General features: G+C 40.5%; 1 protein-coding gene across 2 annotated transcripts; it reads left to right on the top strand.

The window, feature by feature from the left end:
• Positions 1-907: 907 nt before the first annotated feature.
• LOC147309520 (serine/threonine-protein kinase 38-like) lies at positions 908-18,687 on the top strand. 2 transcript variants are annotated; one of them, XM_086268908.1, is made up of 14 exons: positions 908-1,288; positions 8,730-8,869; positions 9,317-9,368; positions 9,456-9,578; positions 9,684-9,767; positions 9,860-9,983; positions 10,067-10,221; positions 10,326-10,428; positions 10,547-10,608; positions 11,372-11,489; positions 11,993-12,116; positions 12,536-12,631; positions 12,725-12,816; positions 14,723-18,687. In XM_086268908.1, the coding sequence occupies exons 2-14, from the start codon at positions 8,736-8,738 to the stop codon at positions 14,845-14,847; spliced, it is 1,392 nt and encodes a 463-aa protein (XP_086125034.1). In that variant the 5' UTR covers positions 908-1,288; positions 8,730-8,735; the 3' UTR covers positions 14,848-18,687. The 2 variants fall into 2 exon arrangements, with proteins under 2 accessions (XP_086125034.1, XP_086125033.1); XM_086268907.1 differs by having other exon boundaries at positions 9,317-9,578.
• The last annotated feature ends 3,208 nt before the right edge of the window (positions 18,688-21,895 follow it).

Raw genomic sequence — 21,895 nt, 5'->3', positions numbered from 1 at the left:
TTCACATGTGATTAGTGTAGCTTCTCCCTTTAATGTTCTTTGTTTATCCCAAAGGTCTATAGGACAATCTACAAGGAAATGAAAGAGTCCAGATAGGATGAAGACATTTCTAAGCACCACTGATGGGATTATTAAGGAAACAAGTCCGTTCCTTTTTGAAGGGCTCTACTGTAACAATGTTGGAATGCGGACACATTTATTTCGGTTTCTAGTTTAAACAATGAGCACTTTTTAAAGGGTTTGTAGGCAGACAAGCTGTTATCATCTCAAACTGCTATGGCAAAAGTCTCAGATTGTGCCTTAATAGAAAGTGCTATAAATGTGGACTGTGTGACTTTTATCTTATCATACTTTATTACGTTCTATCTGGTTTATTGCCACTAGATAAACGTTGTCCAATAAAATATCCGTGTGGTTTCGATTAGTTCTACTTATATTTTGAATAGCAGTAACATTTCAGTATAACTAACTCCTGCAGCTTTTTCATTTAGTCAACAATTAGAAACCTGATGCTTGTTTATTGATCACCAATGTGACCTTTTATTGGCTTTACATACCCTCTCATTCATACGGTATTTCATAATTATGTGTGAAGAACATTTTGCAATAAAATACCATTTAATACTTGCAAATTATCAGAATAATAAAAGCTATTTTAGTAAGAATTTGCGTTAAGCACAACCAATAAAATTATGTATCAAAGCCTCCAACTGCTGGAAATTCTTTCATCGCTGCAAACGCTTGCTAGCTGGACCCGTCCCCGACTCTTGCAGGGCGGCTTGGATGCTCTTATTGGCCAATCTATCACCCTTATGTAGAGGTCACGTTTTATTGGGCAGAAGAAAACACGGATTCTTTTAGTCATCGCTGATTGGTCGGCGTTAGCGTCATTCAGGCGCTACGCCGTTGCGTTGTCGGAACGTCTGACGAGCCCGACGGTCTCAGGAAGCAGCGGAGCTTATTTCATATTTTGTAGCCATAAAGGACCGAAGGGAACAGTGTGTTTTTGGGGGGTCGGTTGCCACATGTACAGACAGTAAAATATTTTCAAATTATTTCGGCGTGGGGTATTTTTGCCGTCAGAGGTCTTTTGTTATGATTTGGGGTCAATAGCGGTGATGTTTACTGTGCAGCCTCTAAGGTTCCTCTAAGGGGTAGCCTATAACCAGAGCCTCTAGCTTCCAACTGCCTAAAAAATTAGGCAGAAACGATATAAGACATTTCATTTCTTCATTTGGGTCGTGGCCTGGCGGCACGCCAATAATTGACTCTGGAGCAGGACACGGAGGTAAGTGAAAAAGATTTATTTAAAAAAATACTGTCCATTTTTTATCCTGTCCGAATTGAATTTATTAATATAGTTGAACCTGCCACACAGACACGCAAAGGGAATGTAGCAAATAGGTAGCTCGCACAGTATAGCGTCAAACAAGCTAACTACAAGAAAGAAGCGGTGAATATTCTCCCTAGTGTGAGGCATGCAGCAGTGGCGGACCTATGGTAGCTGAGGTCCGACAGGGTGGCGTCAGTGTAGGTGAGCCGGGAAACATTAGCTAAGGCAAACATGTGCATGTGTACATACCGGTAACTGGTCAATCGCCACATATAAAGGGTGAAAAGCTTAACAGCTGTGCCTTAAAAAATTGCCATTTTTTGCCATATATTTTGTTCACTTCTAATATGAACTGACTGCTCTCTCTGGTGGATTGGATTTCAGAATGTATTTGAGATAAATGTCCTTTTGTTAAGTTGTTAATATACTTCAGGAATCATTTATTGAGTTTTTAACACACACTTGGCTGTTTAGCTTAAAATAAACTAACTGTTCAGGGGAACATATGCTTTCACAGTTTCTCTGTGCGTAAGCACACATTTGTGTGTTGATTCATGACTGAGTCCTTTCATTCAGGAGGGAAAGGGTTTCCTGTCCACTCACTCCGAGTGCTTTAAGGGTGGAGTGTGTGAAACTGAAGAATTTTTCACACAAAACTGAGAAATCAGTGGTTAACGGGTACACTGAGCTTCATCTGTCCTGATTCTTCTTTCTATTCAAAGTAAAGTATTTCTCCAGAAACACCTGCAGCAGGCTGGATTTTAAAGTTCAGTGGTGCATCCGGGGTTATAGCTTGCCTGCTTGTATGACACTGGCTTCTTCTCGTGCAGATAGTCTCAAACTGATCCACAGATCTCAGAATTCCATTGAGAAATCATTTCTTACTAACTAAAAATCATTCATGTTGTTCTGTTGGAGGTTTTTAGTACTTGAAAGTGTGGTCAAACAATCTGGCAGCTGCCAGTAACACTTTATTTTAAGTGTAAGAAGCTATGTATATATTATGTATTACTTGATTTGTGTAAAATGAATAGATGTTGCCATTGCTGGTGACCCAAGAACAGCCTGTGAACCGTAAAGGAAATGAGTCTGTGTTAGCTTGTTTGACAGAAATCTTCATTATTTTCTGATAATTATGGCTGCTTGATAGACTGGAAATCCTCATTAGAACTGGCTAAAAATAATGTTCCTATGGTTGGACGCTTTCATTGGGACCAAATGCTTTACTGGAGCCACTGGTGTATTTCAGTTCTAGTGGGCTGTTTTAGGCTGCATTCTTAAGTTTCTAAATAGCAAGCCCGAGTTGGTAATGCCTTCCTTATAAGTGCCTGAGTTGCGCAGCCGTGTTTGTTTAGCTGTGGGGTGGATCTGGTTATCTTCAAGCCAACTGAATCCCCTTTAGGCAGAGCTAAGGCCTGGCTGGCTCAGTTATGATGTAACAGTTTAAATGATGCCTCTTTTTCCACCTTGTTTGGAAAACCAGGAAAAAAAAACTCCATGAGGGGAAATTCTGAGTCTCTTTTCACATATTACGAAAAGCACATCATTCCACTCATTTCCTTTCTATGTGGATAATCCAGGTTATCCAGTTTAGGTTGTGAACATTTCTTCTTCTAAGACGGATAAAAAAATAACAGCGCAATCAAACTAAATGAAAGAACTGAATATACTATTTGACTGTCATCAAGATAATTTAAACCTAACACCATGTCATCCTGGATTAGTTCTGCTCTATTCCAATAGCATGCAGGCTCTAACTAATATTGGTGCTTTTTCTGTCAGCACATTAGTCATGAAACCATGATATTCCCAGCCAAGAACAAATTAAGAATGCACAATCTTTATTTTAAGCATAATAATAATAATAATAATAATAATAATAATAATAATAATAATAATAATAATAATAATAATTATTATTATTATTATTATTATTATTATTATTATTATCATTATTATTATAGATGGATAGCAAACAAGCTCTTTTGTATAACCCATTTATCTTAGTCTGCATGGTAACGTATGTGTAGAAGCCAATTTACTGTAAGTTCATGTCCCTCTCTAATGACTTTAGTCGAACATACAGTGAAACTCCTGCTCCTCGTACACACTGGTGTTTATGTGTGCAAAAGCAACTGTCTAAAATACATAAAATAATACTATGTTACTTTGTGACAATGAGCACTAAAGAAATAGTCAGCTGTCTTTCAACTGAGCGCGTCATAGGTGAGCTGCACCTTCACTTTCTGAACCGCAGCAAGCAGCGGTCCTCGGTCTGCTCTCTTCTCTCAGCAGTGAACTTGGTCTGCTGGCAAACGAATCAGCTCTCCGCCTGCTTCAGGTTCTGGTTAGAGTGATGCTCCAGCTCAAATCGGTTCTCTCAGGCTGAACAAGGACTGCCGTCACTGATGTCTGTCTGATTGCAGAATGGAAATGGGAATGAGATGGGAATGACCCAAGCTAGCTGGTTAAGAGTGACCATTAGCTGTGCATATTGAAGCTCTGTATATGGCTCTGTATTTCATTGAGCCCTAAATACTTATCCTGTGAAAACTTTATGGGAGACTCAGGATAGATGTCTGCACGGCAGTAGTCATGACCCATGTTGTCTCCTTTAAAAAAATATGCAAACATATAATTTATATAAAATACACAACTCAAGGCCACATAACTTTGGAGGAGGGGTGGGGGCAAACTCTTCTATATTTCAAAATAATGAAATGGAGAGACTGCATAGTAGACAGTAGGGCTGCCACGATTAGTCGACTAGTCACGATTATGTCGACTATTAAAATCGTCGACGACTAATTTAATAGTCGACGCATCGTTTGAAGCTTTGTAAGATCACAAAGGACGCAGGAATGAGTAGTAGGATTTAAGAGTGTAATAACGGACTGAAACAGAAGATGGCAGCACTGCATGTCCAAGGATGCCAGCTGCCGTTAAACCCCGAAGAAGAAGAAGCTGTGTCCCAGAATTCATAGCGCAGCCCAGCGCAGTTGTCAACAATGGCGGCAGCTAGTTAGTTTTAACTTTACTCTTATTATTCTTTCTGGGTCACAAAATAAACGTTTAACATATTTTCAGGCGAGAATGTAGCTGTGTAAACCTCAAATATCTGCTCAGTTTATCAAGACACCACATATTTTCAAACGCGCTCCGACGTTTTCGACGTCTGTTACCCACTAGCTCGTTAGCTAGGCGGGGGCAAGGCTAACTAGAGCCGTGAGAACACCGGACTCCCCCGGCAAATCGTTTTCAAACCCACCGCCGTCTTCCGCTAGTCAGGTTAAACATATATATAAGTCACTTAGATAACTTAAAAATGTTATTGTTTGGCTTTCTTTAGTATTTTATTTGTTCCTGAGTAAATCGGTTTGGCTGAGATTAAAGTTATAGTTTTTGCACAGCTAAAACTGTCAAGCAGACAGCTGATTATCAGAAGTGTGAGACGCTGGAGAATATACTCCGGTGTCCTGTTATATTTTAGAAAGCAAGGAGTTTATTAAACTTCACCGAAACAATCTGCAAATTTCATTAAAAATTAATAAACTACCATCTTGTCTTTATTTTTAGTTAGCACAAACACTTCAAGCTGTAAGCTAATGATAGTTATATAAGACCAGATGCTGCTGGTGCAATAAGCTGTACGTCCAATGGATGATGATCTGATTAGTCGACTAATCGCAAAAATAATCGGTGACTAGTCGACTATCAAAATAATCGTTTGTGGCAGCCCTAGTAGACAGTGGTATACATACAAGCCCACAGCAAATGAGCAACAGCTTCTGCTGGGTTATTGCAACACCACTTGAACAAACCACCTGCAGATATGAAATACTACACCAGCTCATAATATTACTGGTCATTTGTTTACTTAATACTTATGGTTATAAATCTGTTGATTATTTAAGGCAGTGGTGCATAGTTGTAGTATAGCAATTTTTTTTATTTTTTTATTTCACAATATTTGGATGGACATTTTGACTACATGCAGAGGATGTGACCCCCTTCCTGTTTATGCATTTAAACGATAGCTCCGTGATAACCTACACTTTGGGTTAGCTAATACGGTATCCTTTTTCTCCAGAGTGCTCTTATCGTGTCAATAAAGTCGTCTAATGGTGGGGATAGGGAGGTATATGTCTATAATTCATGCACTTTCTTTTAAGTCCAGTCTTATTAAGTAAGGCCCAGCCATTAGCCGGTGCCTAATCAGCAGTCAAAATCATAAATCTAGTCAGTAACTGAAATATTAGCTGCAGTCACAGAGAAATAAACTTGTCCCAGAGTGAGTGACCTCTAATGTAGTAGTTTGTAGTAGTTGCTGAGGTGGTGTGGTATCCACTTCTTTATGAAGAAAAGTGTGCTTGCAGGTAGAGTACACAGAGGTCCAGTCATAGCTGATGGAAACCTTAAAAAAGTTGCACCACATCTTGCCCACGTGAATGCACAAGTGTAAGTGTGCTTGTTCAGAGTTGCTGAGCTCCCAGCGTGTGCTGTGGTGCAGGTACATCAGCACAGACCTCGCTAACGCAGAAGCCATTGTTTGCTACTGATCCAGTTTTCCTCCCAGTTTGCAGCAGTGATTCAGGACTTTTCTCAGAAGTCAGGAAATGTCTTGTTGTTGTGGGATCGCGGGGCCATAACGGGAAAAAGACCAGTGACTAGACGAAACACGGGTCCTATCTTTTGCCTGCAGGGCTGTTTTATCTCCTTGTGAGCTAATCAAGCCCATTCATACCTTTTCTGATAGCGAACTGCTGAAATGTTTTGATGATATACACGACCCCCCTTCTTCTTCTTCCTTCCTTCCTTCCTTTGTTACATAATATGTTCACAGTCTGTTGTTTTTGTGTTTGTGTTTTTTATATTCTATGAATTTCGCTGGGGGAAAATCAAACTTCCTTCTTCTTTTTTCCTTTCTTGTGCTCTTTAGCATGATCATTTGTCTCTGATTATGTTTAAACTACTAGTGGCCTCAGCCTCACGTGCATGTATGTTTCTTTTGCTGCCTGAGCTTTTCATTCCACCCACATGAGGGCTTTGTAGAGAAAACTCTTCCCAAGTAGTTGAACGTTTTCAAGCTCTTTCATCTGGACTTAAGGCTACACTGCTTGGGATCTGTTCCAGAGCTGAACCCTTGGCATGAATGTACATTGTCACTTTTACAACACGCAAGGGTTTGAAACAGTAAAGCCAGTGTTGGTAACGCCTGCTTTTTCTATAAAGTGTGCTGTTCCTGCAGTTACACTAATAAACTGCTTTGGCTGATAAAGTGGACAATATGAGCTACGGTAATTACCAGTAATATTACACTGGTATCTATGGCACATGACACATGGCAAGAATGGCTGAAATGACTTAATTCAAGGATGTCAAACTCTTTTTAGTTTGTGGGCCACGTACAGCCTTCTTTGATTTTAAATGGGCTGGACCACACTCTACTTTCTGTCAGTGTAAACTACACATGTAATCCCTGAGACATCATAATTTAAGAAAAAGAAGTAAAATTTAAATAGTGTTTCCCAGTTTCTATAATGAAAAACTTTTTTTTGTCTATTACTTAATTACTCTGGTGTAGTATGAATGGCCATGGGAGAGGTCTTTATCAGCAGGAAAAGCTGTAAAACTAAAAAATACAGTTAAACGTACAAAACTTATGTCCACCTTCACATTTTATATGAATATATGTTATTTATGTGTTATTTAAACCTCTCTGACTCCAATCCAGACCAGTGGATGGGTATGGAGTCAGAGTTTCGGAGGTTTAAATAATATATCCTCTTTGAAGTAGTGGCTAAACAATACTAGATTTGATGTTGAGAAATCCTTCCTGCATTCTTAAATTTTAAAGTTTGAGCAACATGCCATAAAGGTAACTCTGTCACAGGCAGCATATTAGCAGATGATATGAGTTGGGAAAGCTTGGTAGATACTCACTGTCACAGTATTAGATATGAAAAAGCAGCCTGAGGCATCACTAACATGTGCAAACAGCACAGGCTGTATCAAACAGAATCATGTGGTTCTGCAGCTGTTAGCCCGGCAACGACTGTAAACACTTTCGTGAGTTTCACGTAGTTGCTGGTAGGGAGCAACAGCAGTGGCTGCAGTGGCTCAATACATGCTTGCAAAAGTATGGGTCCAGTTTACTATCTGGAGCACATTGAGCACTTGTGAACATGTTTGTGTGTAAAACTTTAAATTCAAGAAATGTATTGGCCATGTATTTGCCACAAGCTTCCATGTCCATTACTTTAAAAAAGCACAGCCTTTTGAAAACGCCTCTTTGATACACCCTGCCATTGGTTACACATTAAAATACAGTATTGAACAATCTGCTTAGTTACCAATCATGGCGACAACACCTGACTCAGAAACATCATCCAGTCAGCTGCGGTGCTGCAGACAGGGATGAGGCTGTAGTAAACCAGTGAGTCGGAGCTGCTGTGCACAGGCAGGGCTGTTTATTTTGGCGCATATGTGATAACACTTATGTGGATAGTAAAAATAAACTAAAAGTACTGGCTGACTGATGGAACGGTCTGGCTCTATTTTGACATTAGACCTTTTTTGTTTGCTCTAAAGCAGACACTTGGCACGCCAGGAATAATGTTACTGTCATCCTTCTACATGTATTTATGTAGTGTAGTACTTTTATGGTAAGTCTGCCGTGACAGTCATGGTGGTGTGCAATCCCTTTCCAGTTCATAGAGTATGTGTAATCGTACCTCAGATACAGGTGTGTCCACGCCCTCGTCGTTACCTGAGGGCTGCAGTATTTGTGGTGGAAACACTGTCATGGCCGCGCAGAATACAGCACAGTTTGCAAACAGGACGGGCAGAGTGTAGCTTTTATAATCTGCTTATATTCTGTTTCTATGAGAGTTACTTCACAAGCTGAATGCATGGAGTGAAGACTTGCAAGGTCAAATTTTAGCAGAGGACCGAATCAACAGACGTAAGATAATAAACGGAGCATATTATATTGTTGTGTTTGACTGTGTGGAAGCATAAAATTAGTTTAGAAAGCAGTCAGAGTGACAGTTTCAAAGGAAATTCCTTTGAACTCCTTTGTTTCTGTTATCTGTTATAGTTTATTGATTTATGTTAAAATTGAAAGGAAAATAAAACACAGACAAAGAATTTCTGGGTGTGGCCTGTATCCTGGTGATATTTTAAACCTTCCCTGAGGTTACCTGCTGTCAGTCGAGCTCCTACCTGGCAGTGGGGAGAAAACTTTCGCGGCGCTCTGATTATGGAGTTTGCACATGTCTGTCTATATCTTTGGAAACGTTAGTGTGGAGTGGATAGTACAGATACTTCCTGCACATCAGCGGACCGATGTGCACAATCTGATCTTTGTTCTTTTATTGTTTCTGTTGTCTTGCAGGATAGTATGGCCATGACGGGAGGGACTGCAGCTGCCCTTCCCATGAGCAACCACACCCGAGAGAGGGTGACAGTGGCCAAGCTGACACTGGAAAATTTCTACAGCACTCTGCTCACCCAGCACGAAGAGCGTGAGATGAGGTACTGCATAGAACTTTTTATTCCTTTACTAACTGAGCATCATACCATTTAAATGCTTAGGTTATGCACGCATCAAGTGTCCCTCCGACTAACCACTGGAAAAGCTAACAATGCAGACACGTTTCATCCTAGGTGTGAACACAACACAGGGAATCTGACCGCTTCTGTTCTCACGTTACCTGAGAGTCGATCTTTTGTCCAGGCGTCACAGTTCAGTGGCTCCTGTAAAAGAAGGCTGGGTCCCTGTTTACACCCCTCCATAAACAGGGGGGGATTCATTTTCAAGATTTGACACGTCCGAGGTCATCGAATCTCTTCCTGTTTTTGTTTTGTTTTTTCCCCCCTTTTTTCATTTTTCCTCTCCGCTCTAATTTGTGTATCATGAGGAAGCTTGTGTGTTATTTGCATTTTTTTTTTTTTAAAGGAATCTATTGTTTTTATTCATAGGCAGAAAAAACTGGAGAAGGCCATGGAAGAGGAAGGTTTACCAGATGAGGAGGTACAGTACGCTTTGTACTTTAGTTACATAATTCCTACTTTTCTCTTTTCGTTCTTAGACTTATTCACAAATCTGTTTTCTTTACAGAAAGTAATGCGGCGCTCTCAGCATGCCCGAAAGGAGACAGAGTTTTTACGACTGAAGAGGACACGACTCGGTTTGGATGACTTTGAGTCCCTAAAGGTCATTGGACGAGGTGCTTTTGGAGAGGTACATTTAAACAAAAAACTAAAACAAAACTCGAGCCTCCAGGATTGTGGGACTGTAATCAAAAAGGTGTCTCTTTGTGATTTTGACTGATGCTGTGTCCCTCAGGTGCGTTTGGTACAGAAGAAAGACACAGGCCACATTTATGCCATGAAGATTTTGAGGAAAGCAGACATGCTGGAGAAAGAACAGGTAATGCGTTTGCCTGCGTCACAGTTCTCCAGGATAATAAGCCATACTTGTTCTGCTGCATTCAGGATCCTGTATCTGCGCTCTCCCCGTAGGTCGCTCACATCCGGGCAGAGAGGGATATTCTGGTTGAGGCAGATGGTGCCTGGGTGGTCAAGATGTTCTACAGCTTCCAGGACAAGAGAAACCTCTACCTCATTATGGAGTTCCTGCCTGGAGGTTAGTACTGGCAAAATCCACAGACCATCTCAGGTCACCTGATGTTAGGATCTCAGATCTAAAAGGTCTGACCTTTTTGCCAGGTGACATGATGACACTGCTGATGAAGAAGGACACTCTCTCTGAAGAGGCCACTCAGTTCTACATCGCAGAGACAGTACTGGCCATTGACTCCATCCACCAGCTGGGATTCATCCACAGAGACATCAAACCGGACAACCTGCTGCTGGACTCCAGAGTGAGAACAGAAACACAAAAGCACATGCAGATTCACAGAGACGTTTCCAGATTTCCGATATCATAATCTGCAGACTCCTTAATTAAATGTTCATTTGCTCACAGGGACATGTGAAACTGTCAGATTTTGGCCTGTGTACTGGGCTGAAGAAAGCTCATCGCACAGAATTTTACAGGAACCTGACGCACAACCCGCCCAGTGATTTCTGTGAGTCACGAACATGACATCCTCAACAAAATAACATAACAATAATTCTGGCAAAACTATTAGAAACAAAACTTTTCATGTAATTTTTTTTTAATGGTTGTTTTTCTTTATTTTTCAGCCTTTCAAAATATGAACTCCAAGAGGAAAGCAGAGACCTGGAAGAAGAACCGGAGACAGCTGGTATAATTTTGGCATTTTACTAGACAAATTATAGGAGAGAGGAATGGCACTCCTGAATTGAAGTCAGAAAATTGACTGATTGTGTCAGTGACAGAAGTAACTTTTCAAAAATTGTATTATTATTAAAAATTCTATAAAAGCAGAAGTTTTGGCAGCTTGTTTGCCTGTAGAATGGTGAAAACCAGGCACAGCATATCAGCACAAACACCACACGCTAACTGTCATGAATGTTAAAGGAGGTGTGATGTGCAGCCACAGTACCTGCACACCTTGCAGTCAATGAGTGGGACTTGAACTCCTCTGTATACCAGAATGGAGTCCAAGTTTGAGCTAACTGGGTCATATAACAGGATGATGATCCCAAAGGAAAAGAATCAAGGTGTTGCAGTGGCTCAGTCAAAGTCCAGACCTCAGCCTGATTGAAATGCTGTGATGGGATCTAAATAGAGCTGCACATAAATGAACTGAAGCAATGTTATAAAGAGTCAGACAAAATTCCCCTACAACAATGTGAGAGACTGATGAAGTCATACTGAAAATGAGTACTTCAACTTATTGGAGCTAAAGTTGGCTGTTGAATCACAGGGATGTGAAAACATTTTTTTTCACATGACTGTAAATGAGAAGCTTTCAAAGAAAAGAGTAGGTGTACTACAGACAGCAGAATAATAAAGAAAGCATCTCCCTGTTACAGTAAACTTGATGTTATTGTTTCTACGTTTCAAGGTAAAAACCTTCACCTCTCATCTGGTGTGACTTTCAGGCTTATTCCACTGTGGGAACGCCAGACTACATCGCTCCTGAAGTGTTCATGCAGACGGGGTACAACAAACTGTGCGACTGGTGGTCTCTGGGTGTGATCATGTATGAGATGCTCATCGGTAAGCATGACACACACAGAGGGCACCAATATAGGACGATTTGAAGAATTGCATTTACACAAATACAACTGATAGCTTACAATGTTATTATCAAACATCTGCTGTCAATGGCAAAAATGCAGTATATGGAACTTTGTGAGCAGGATTTCCTGAACTTACAGAAAGTACTGGAACCTGAGCAGGGACTTTTTGTGGAAGAAAAAATTATTTCCCTGGAACTTTATTTAGATCCAGGTCCCTGTGATGGAAATGTAGTGATTCTCATAAGTTTCTGGTTCCTTGAAAAAGTTCCTGCTGTGAAAAATAGCCACTGTTGGGTTAATATTTCAAAGACTCTTTCATGCTTTGCAGCTTTTAAATGGATGTAAATGAAAGAAAAACTGAAGTACCCACAGGTTCTTGACAGAAAATCATTAACTCGGCTGGATTATCCTGTCAGAAGAGTCAGTAATATCAACTGCTCTGCCACAGATGTTATAACATACTTGTTGGTTCTCTATCAGGTTATCCGCCCTTCTGCTCAGAGACACCACAGGAGACGTACAGGAAGGTTATGAACTGGAAGGAAACACTTGTCTTCCCACCTGAAGTTCCCATCTCAGAGAGAGCCAAAGACTTGATATTAAGGTATAAACTGTATGTTTGGCTAGACTGAGCCTTTATTCTCAGAGGAGAAACTGCAGCTTGAGCTGCTTTTCTTTCCCTTCATTTCACTGTAGTCGATCTGGCTAACTGTGATGATAATTAGAAGCTAACAAATTTCTGTCATTGAAGCTTCAACACTTTTTTGGGGTCATTTTCCTGCCTGTGTGTTTTAGATATTCAGAAAAAAATTTAAATCTTACACAAACTTGCAGCACAAAGAACAACTTTGGTTCTCGTGATGATGACTCTGATGGAAGCTACAAGCCAACATGTGTGGGTTAAGCAGTTACATTGTTCCTTATTCTACAAGTACTACTGGGGATGTAACCTCTTCAGATCTCTTCCTCGTGAAGCTTGGAAGCAGGTGAAGTTATGCCAAGAAAACCTCTGCTGTGTTTTAGGTTTTGCACAGATGCAGAGAACCGGATCGGAGCTGTGAGCGTGGACGAGATCAAGAGCCACCAGTTTTTTGAGTCGGTGGATTGGGAGCACATCAGGTACAAAAGAGCATATCTGCTGCTTATGAATGCAGTCCCCTCGGGAAAGTGAAAAACGCAACGCATCTTATTTCTATTGATGATTCTCTACAGGGAGCGGCCAGCCGCCATCTCCATAGAAATCAAAAGTATTGACGACACCTCTAACTTTGATGACTTCCCTGAATCGGACATCCTTCAGCCAGGTTTGTTTTCCGAAAGCTTTTCTGTCGCCGCTAGAGGAAAATCCTGATTAGGAACACTAACTAGCCTTTCATCAGATTCAGACATCGCATGACAAACCACAGATGAGTCATTGCAGTTCTCAACAAAAGCAGAAGTTGTAGTCCAATTTAACATTTCATCATTTCTGTAAGCTCTAAGAAACAACTGTGTTATATCTATCTTCCACCTTTCTGTATTTCCTGTCATAAAGCACCCAAGCTACAAAAATGTTGCGATACTGTCTGAAGCAAAAATAAAGACACAATGCAGTAATTTTTTACATTTACTTTATTGATCCTATAACACGGAGTGAATGTGATGGATTGTCCATGATTAGAGCAGTTTGTTCAGTCCCCTCACTGACTTAAATGCCTCCAGATTTTGGCCAATGATGGTGCTGGCTTGGCTAAGTTTGTCAATCCTGCTCGTTAGGAAAACGACACAGTCCTGGTTGGGATGTTGGAATCAGAAGTTTAAATAGTTGATGCCATTGATGTCATCCCCATGTGGATCTCAGTGCACGTGTCAGTCTGTAGTGTCAAAGCAGCCATGCACGGCCTCACCTCGGTAGCTTGTTGACTCCACCGCCCCACAGACTTGGTGACAACAAGGAGTCTTTGAACTGCAGGGACACACTGAGGTGTTAACAGGACCAGCTTGTGGGCTGATCTACATAGTGAGGATCAGGCAGAGTCTTTTTTTTTTTTTTTTTTTTTTTATGAGTTTGTGTTGATACACAGACAGTCCAGTTTTATTGTCGTGTGTTTTACAATCGACATACTACTGAGAAGTTGGAAGAGTGGGCACGGTTAGTCATGGTTAGTTGCCACTGATGGTGATGAAAATCTCAGAGTGTAGTAGGAGCTGGTTTGGAAATACAGAACCATTCCTCTCAGTGCATTCATGTGTTTGGAAAAGGACATGGATCAAAGGACTAGGTGTTCATTCTAAACAATTTCAAATTTCAATGGGCTGACCACAACAGCTTTGCACTTTAAATGTGTGTTGGCTCAGGGAGAAGTTCCAGGATCTTGCTCACCTATAGCTTCTTCTTTGAGAGATAGAGCTTTAACCTGTATTTGTGGATGGCATAGTGAACTGTGTTCAGAGAAGATGATTTCTGGAAGTGTTCCTGAGCCCGTGCAGTGATTTCCATGACACAGTAATTTCTGATTTTAATGCAGAGCTCCCTGCGGGCCATGTGCATCCACTGTTGATTGTTAGCCCCGTGCACACAGACATTTCTCCAGATTCTCTGAATCTTGTGGTAATATCATGTACTGTAAGTTAGATATTCAAAGTCTTCACCGTTTTACTGACCTGTAGCCAATTTACTCTGATTACTTGCAAAGTGTTCCTCCAACTGTTTCCTTTCAGTGCCATTTATGTTTGTTGCCCCATCCCAAATATTTTAAGTAATGTTGCTGCCATCAAATTTAAAATGCATTAATATTTTTCATGAAACACTAAAACATCTCAGTTTAAACATTTTACGTTTCATATGTTCTAATGTGAGTAAAATGTGGGTTTTTTTATATTTGCAAATAATTGCATTCTGTTTTTATTTATATTTTATACAGTTTTTATGAGCCAAAAGCTTAGGCTTGAAGGTATGTCATTCAGAGTGAATATCTCTAAAATGGTCAGCAGCTTCACCCACCTGCTGGTCAGACCTTATGTTTGCAAAGGGCAACCAGTCAGAACACAGCTGGATTAAAAGGAAGAAGAGCTAAAATGGCTTGTTTCAGATACAGACTGAGGGGCTCAGTCTAAATAAGTCATATTTTATATTGTAATGTGTTAAAATATATGAGGGGGGATATCATTGCATAGTCTGTGGTGCCCCCAAGTGGTAAATTGCTTTTGTTGTTTGTCTTTGTGAAACAGCTAACGCAACGGAGCCAGACTTCAAATCAAAGGACTGGGTGTTCCTCAACTACACCTACAAACGCTTTGAGGGCCTGACTCAGCGAGGGACCATCCCCACATACATGAAGGCAGGGAAGGCTTGACGCACTCAAACGGGTGGATGGTGTGGTGGAGAAAAATAGACGTTTACGGACACAGGGTCGGGCCCCGGAGCCCCGCTGGTGCTGAAGGCTGCGCTGTCAGCCTCTCAGTCTAAATTTAACCTTCATCATAAGTTATTTAGGTCTGCTCAGCCGCGGCAAGAAAGCCAAGAACTCGGAAATTAAAGAGCATTACCGCATTACCTCGGTTGTTGATATTGTATACACGTGCCGTCTTTAGCCATAGCACTCAGGCCAGCTCACTAACTAGGACACTAAATCAGCATATCTGCATGTTCAGCGGCATACTGCTTCTGGAGAAGTTGGTTTTTTTTTTATTTTATATATACATACATACATACATACACGAGAACAAGGCTTGAATTCAAATGACTGCTCAAACTTTTTAACATAAGTTTTTACACTGGTGGCTAGTCAGATGCAAACTGCATTTCTGATATTGAAAATGAGCTCTATACACTGTAGTCAAACTCTGGATGATTGGTAAAATCAGGAACCCCTCACTTATTGTATCCAATACTCTGTTATCAAGTTCCAGCATGATTTCCAGTGGTTTTTTTTGCTGACTTTCCAAAGTGTAATTAAGAGTTAACCCCAACTGAAGAATATAGGAGCCAACTGTCTAGTGGTCAAACAAAAAAAAAGTTTTTTTAGAACTAAAATATTAGCTCACAAAGTTGTAATGGATCCCAATTAAAGGTCAGTTGGTATCAAAACTGTAAAACGGCTTAGGTTAACAGCACAAGCTATGTGTTTGGATAGTTGTAGTTTGGATAATGCTAGCTAAACGGTGCTGCTGGCTCAAGGTATAGTTGGTCCAACAATGATTGGACAGGTGTAACATCGTCTAGTGTCATCATCGGGTCAAAGTTTATGCGACAGAGGCCTCTAAAGTTAGCGATAGCTGCAGCATTCTCACAGTCTCAGCTTTGCTGTCTTATGCTAATTAGCAAATGTTAGCATGCTAATACACTAAACCACTGTGGTGAACACGTTAAACATTTTAGCATTGCCACTCTGATGTTAGCATGTAACACCACTGTAGAGCATTCTTTACACTTAAAGTGTAACAAAAAAATTCTCTCTATATATAAAAAGTGACTTTGCATTCACAATCTAGCTATTAGCATTTAGCTGTTAGCCTGGTTCAAAATCAGTAGCATCAAAAGGATAGAAAATCTAAAAGAAATGAGCAAAAAACTCAAATCATGCTGGAACCATCCTCTAACCCTCGTGCTAGTGAAACCGTGTGAGTTTGTGGCAGCTCAGTGAGGGGAACCCAGCCTGCAGCGTTGTCTCAGCACAGTTGCTTTTCTCGCATAAGAACAGCTTGTTGCCAGGAAACAATGAAATGCAGTTTACCCTGTGCTGGACATCAGTTTCTGCAGCGTGTTGCCCTATTTGCATTGCCAAACAAACTGCTGAGCGTGCCCCTTCTGATCTGAGTTTTGGTCAGATCAGTGCTAAAGTACTTGTTATTTCCTCTGATTTATTTGAAATTCTGATCAGTGCACGGGCCAATCGCTTCTTTTTTTCTTAGGTCGACAAAACATGCAAAGTGCCTTTTCATAGAGCTGATAAATATTTAACCAGATATATAGGTGAGACCAATAAGACGGCATTCATTATAACCAACTGTTTTGACTCAAAGTGAAAAGGAGTAAGCGAAAGCACTGATGTTTCGATTTGATGTGTCTGCAGAGTGATAAGGCATATCTGTGGTGATAAAGCAGTAAGAAACAACAGGACTACAGAAAAGCAGGTGGCTTATAGGTTAGGTAATAAACGGGAGACTCATAAAATATGTGTCAAGGAAAACACAATGAACAGTTTGTCTTTGTTTGACAAGTAAGGATGAAAGTTGTAGATTAACACAGTGGATCTTTGTGTATTCAAGTTCCTGCATTTTTTTTTTTTTAAATGTCTAGAAAAGGATACCTTTTACCATGAACAGCAGATCTGAGGCTGTTTTCTCACTTTCTCAACAAGACATTTAAGCTTCATGTGTGCTCAGAGTTGGGACAAGGCACAGTGCTAAAAAATGCTTACCAAAGAACTCTGACCCTCACAAATTCACATGTAGCTGTCGCTTGCTGCACTTAACTTAAAACTACCTGCAAAGAAGGGAAAAAAAGGGTTCCAGGAGAGCTAAACTTGGTTATGGAATAAATTGCCATTTCTATTTGTACACATGTGAGAAAATGAATGTGCGGGAGATTGATGTTTCTCAATTAGGATATCTATAGGTTCACCCGCAGGGAAGGGAAATCTACTGAGGACTTTACCGCAGTTCAGCCGTAGCCATCACAGGAATGAATCCTTTATGAAACTGAAAGTGTTCCTTATTTCTGAGGGATGACGGAGACAGTGCATCTACAACTGATTGATTTCATTTATATTTTTCCCCTTCCCCTTCAAGCTAGTCCTGCTGAAAATGTGATGACACATATGATGACTAATGAAGGATTTTGAGGGCAGATGCGTGAATATTTTTTCTGTTATTTATTATTTCCTTGTTTTTCATTAAAATGCTGATGAATTGGATTCATTGGGAATGTTCAGTATACTGAAAAAAGGATTTTTTTTTTTATTTTTTTTCTTAAATGTTGTTTGACCTCAAATGTAAAGGGGTATTAAACTTGATGCCAGGATATACTGTAAACCTGACATATTCTATAATGCAACATATGATGTGGTGTTTTTCTATCTCCCAAAGCTTGTGTCTTCCAAACTCTGTACCGCCTGTTTTTAAAGTTCATAGTCTGGTGACATCACTGTGACATCATCAGAGTAAAGTTTTCAGACTTCTCCCTCTAGAAAAACACCAGACTACACTATACTCCTGTCCATAAAGGGAGGCTAATACTCCCTATGAAAATTGGTGATGCCCTTGAAACACAAGCCAAAACAATCTGCATCATATCACACAGTCAACCCTATGGACTGTTTTTAATTGACACGGATGGGGCTAAGACCTGGGTACAACAGGTCAGGAGCAGGACCCATACATTAGAAGCGGATTGTGTTTGCTGATGGCTACCGCTGCACATTCAAGGTTCTGTCTAATCACTGGAATGCTCTGACACAACCTGGGTATCAGCGCCCGAGTGCTGTATTCAGAGCTTCCTGTTTCACAGCCAAACAGTAGAGGTTGTTCATGGTAAGCTAGTCTGTGAGTGTGTGTGCAACTGCACGAGTGATTAAAAATGCAGTTTTTGTTAAGTAGATACTTTCTGGTGTTCAGTGTCCTAACTCTGTTTTGTGATAGATTTTTTTTTTTCTTCATGAAAACTGAGGGTAAATCTTCTATTGGTATCCATACAATTCTTATATATACATACTGACTTGAAATCCATTACTGTGTCACTTTATCTAAAGGGAATAGAATTATTGTGGCTTTTTCACGAGGTCGAGTTCATGAAATGTTTCACTTTTATCGTTCATTAAGCCAGACAATTTACTTCTGATGGACCAAACCAGCCTAGACGACTCAGCCTTGGTGTCAGACACGTCATTGTTGCCCAATGTTTCAAGAAATATATTTAACATTGACTAAGAAAGCTTCCGAGTGATTTGGCAAATAATTTGAAATTTTCCCTTTGATGAGGCAAATTAAGGTTCTCAAACCACCCTCCACAGGCCAATACTGTGTCGTGCGATATTTTGTGTAATGATGTGTACATATTGTTGTAGACACTTGAAGGCAACTGTGTGGAGTTGAAGAGGAAATGCTCATTAATATATTCATTCACATCATTGAGTTTTTATGTTGATAAAATGCTTAAAATAATAAAATTAAACACTTCATGTCTTAAGATTTCTTCAATGTTTGGGGGGGGGGGGGGTTCATACTGGATGATAAATGAATGCTTGAACTCTAATCAGACTAAAGTGTGATCACACATTGATAAAAATGGATTGTTAGTGTTTATTTAAACACCTAAGGCTAAACCAGCAGGGCTTCCTGTGTGCCGCCTGTGGAGAAGGCTGCAAAATGACTCTTGAAGAACATAAGGTGTGCTACTGTCCGTGACTGCGAGGACTATAACTTTTGCAGCGCTGACCTGGGTCATCGTTTTAAGTTACAACACTGAGCGGGTCACTGCACAATGGATAATCAGAACTTTCAAAACTTGAACTTCAAAAAGACATTTCCATCAAACTCTTATAATATAGAGAGCAGGCGTAGGCAACTTGAGGCCTTGAGGCCTCAAGTGCTGGTGTCCTGCTGGTGTCCTGCAGGTTTTATATGTCACCCTGGGTCAACTTCAAGACATAGTGAGGAGGTATTTTAACCATTTAAATAAGTTGTGTTGGATCCAGGACACATCTAAAATCTGCAGGACACCAGCCCTTGAGGCCTGGAGTTGCCTACCCCTGATATAGAGGCACAAGCAGTGTCAATCCATTGTCTTCCTGCTATGATTATTGCCGCTACTAGAGGGAGCTCTTGTTGCAGCTTTACTGCTGATCAAAATCTTATGAATGGATGTTGTGGTTTAGCTAGCTAGCTACTGAAGCTACATGTTGTATACACTGTATAGATAGCTGTTTACACTCACTGGGCACTCTGTTCCACCATATTCAAAAGGTGCTCTATTGGATTTAGATCTGGTGACTCTGGACACCTTAAGGGTATAGTAAGCTCCCTTTTATCACCAATAAACCACTTTGAGATGTTCTGAGCTGCTGATGTGTTGCATTGTGCTCAGTTGGTTCTGAGGTACCCAAAGTTTGTCGGTGGAGGAGTGACACCCAGTGTGGTCTTCTGCTGAAGCCCATCTGCTTTACAGTTTGATGTGCAATAGATTCAAATATGCTCGCCTACACACCTCAGTTGTAGCGAGTGGTTGAGTTATTATTGCCTTCCTATCAGCTTGAAGCAGTCTAGCCATTCTCATCTGACCTCTGATATCAAGAAGACACTTTACAATGAGAAATGCTGCTCACTAGACATTTTCTCTCTTTCAGCCCATTCTCTGTAAACCTTACAGATGGCTATGTGGGAAAATTCCCAGCAGAACAGCAGTTTCTGAAATACTCAGACGTCTGGCACCAACAACCACGCCACGTTCATAATCCCCTTTTTCCTCGTTCTGATACTCGCTTTAAACTTCAGCAGGTCGTTGTGACCATGTCTGCATGCCTAAATGCACAGAGTTGCTGCCATGTGTTTGGATATTTAGATATTTGCCACCTTAAAGTTAACTTTAGGGATGTATTGAACAGCTTTTTGATTGCACATTTAAAAGCAATCTTTCTAAATCTGGTCTATTTAGATTATTTTGCAGGTATATTATTCACGAACAGCTTAAAACATAATGATTATTGCTTACTTAACTGTATGGGGACTAAAAATAACATTTGTATTTGCTTCACTGTACATTTTATGTTTTACAACCAGTGATGCAGATCTCTCCTGCCATCCCACCACAGTGCTTTCCCTATTGACTCCTGAACACGAGCCAGGCCTAGAATAAGATAAGCCAAGAATTCACCTTTTTTTCCTCCTCCCTGCAAAAACACAGTTGTGTTAACCGGGTTTTTCTATAATCCCTTACCCCGATTAAGAAACCGGGTTCCTGGTGTCCATGAAGAAATCAGGTTACTGCAGAGAGCTCACAACAACTAGGTTATGTAAGTTCTCGTAAGTGCACCTGATGCAGGGATGATATTGCCATGTCACAACCCAGTTATTATCGTGCATCCATAGTTGTCTACCCGTTAAGTAGCTGCTTTATATTTTTTCTTTTTTTAAATAAATAGAATTTGAAGTTTAAAGTTTAAGACATTTGTATTTTAAATTATTTATGCTGATTATTAAGCATGTTAAGCAAAGTAGGATGGCAAAACCTTGGAAACACATCCTGAATTAGAGGTTAAAGAGCCCTTACCGAAGCAGTGTATCTGCATGTGGGCTGATAAGGTTGTTTTACTGCTGCGTGAGGGTAAAATTCACACCACATTACTGGTGGAACATGTCACCATGGTGAGAAAGATGTTTTTTTGTCTTTATGATTATAACACAGAGGGGGTCACAAGCAGGATAGCAAGCCAAGAGCCAACAGAGCCAACAAAATAGCCTGTTATTAATAAATTAAACCTGGAGTACAAGTCACTGCGCCCCGAAAACATACACATCCAGGGCCGAAAACAGACCGCCAGGACTCATATAGGTTTCCATGTGTGACAGGAGTGAATACGATACAAATAAACAACTGAAAAGCACACCTGCCTGCTTGCAGCGATATCCAACAGAACCTCTCATTACAAACTGGGCCATAAAAAGTCATTTTCGAAGCTGTGCATTTTTGATAGCTTTCCACTTTAACGTCATATAACCGTCACTATCCCTGCCTAAGCGCGTATAATGTCGTGTGTCTCGGCGTCTTAAGGTGTTTCCTGTCCACTTGCGATGTTTCCGGGTGTCTAAAGTGCACGGGACTACTTTCCCTGCCGACGGGCTTTAAATGGGTTAACGAGCCAAGCGCCACGTGACTGTCCAGTTATATAATATATAGGTCAACACGTTTCTCGCTCGCACGTGCAGCCTTCCCCCTTACGTAAAGTCTCGTGCAAAAGTCTCGAATTACACTATGTAGGTGAGAGCCAAAGATCGTCGATATCTGCGATAAAGAATTACTGAAATCTTTTTTTTATCTCAAATTTTGGGGAATTTTGGTGTTAGAATAATTAGACTTTTATATTTAACACCTTTGCCTCTGTCTTTGTTTAAATAAACAAAAATAGATTTATTTAAAGTATTCTTATAAAACAAGGATATGAGGAAACCCCCAAATTACAGACATTTTCACCCAGTCTTAGCCAACTTTCTACCTTAGCTTAATGTTTGCACATATTCTAGCATTAAGATCACAGGTGGGTGACGTGAACAACAGAGACCCCTACTCCATTGAAAGGACACTACCCGACAGCGGTGGGGTGATGTGTTTGCTTCCACATCACCCCAAAACATCTCCCCAAACAATCCCATCAAGCATCCATAAGATGTGCTGGGATAAGCCTGGTC

This window comes from Aulonocara sp. 'chitande type north' Nkhata Bay, linkage group LG17, assembly GCF_057382095.1.
Source record: "Aulonocara sp. 'chitande type north' Nkhata Bay isolate Kocher_YH1m ecotype deep benthic linkage group LG17, A_spYH_male_GT1.1, whole genome shotgun sequence".
NCBI lineage: Eukaryota > Metazoa > Chordata > Actinopteri > Cichliformes > Cichlidae > Aulonocara > Aulonocara sp. 'chitande type north' Nkhata Bay.
The sequence above is the reverse complement of the archived record's forward strand: the minus strand, read 5'-3'. Positions and strand labels throughout refer to the sequence as shown.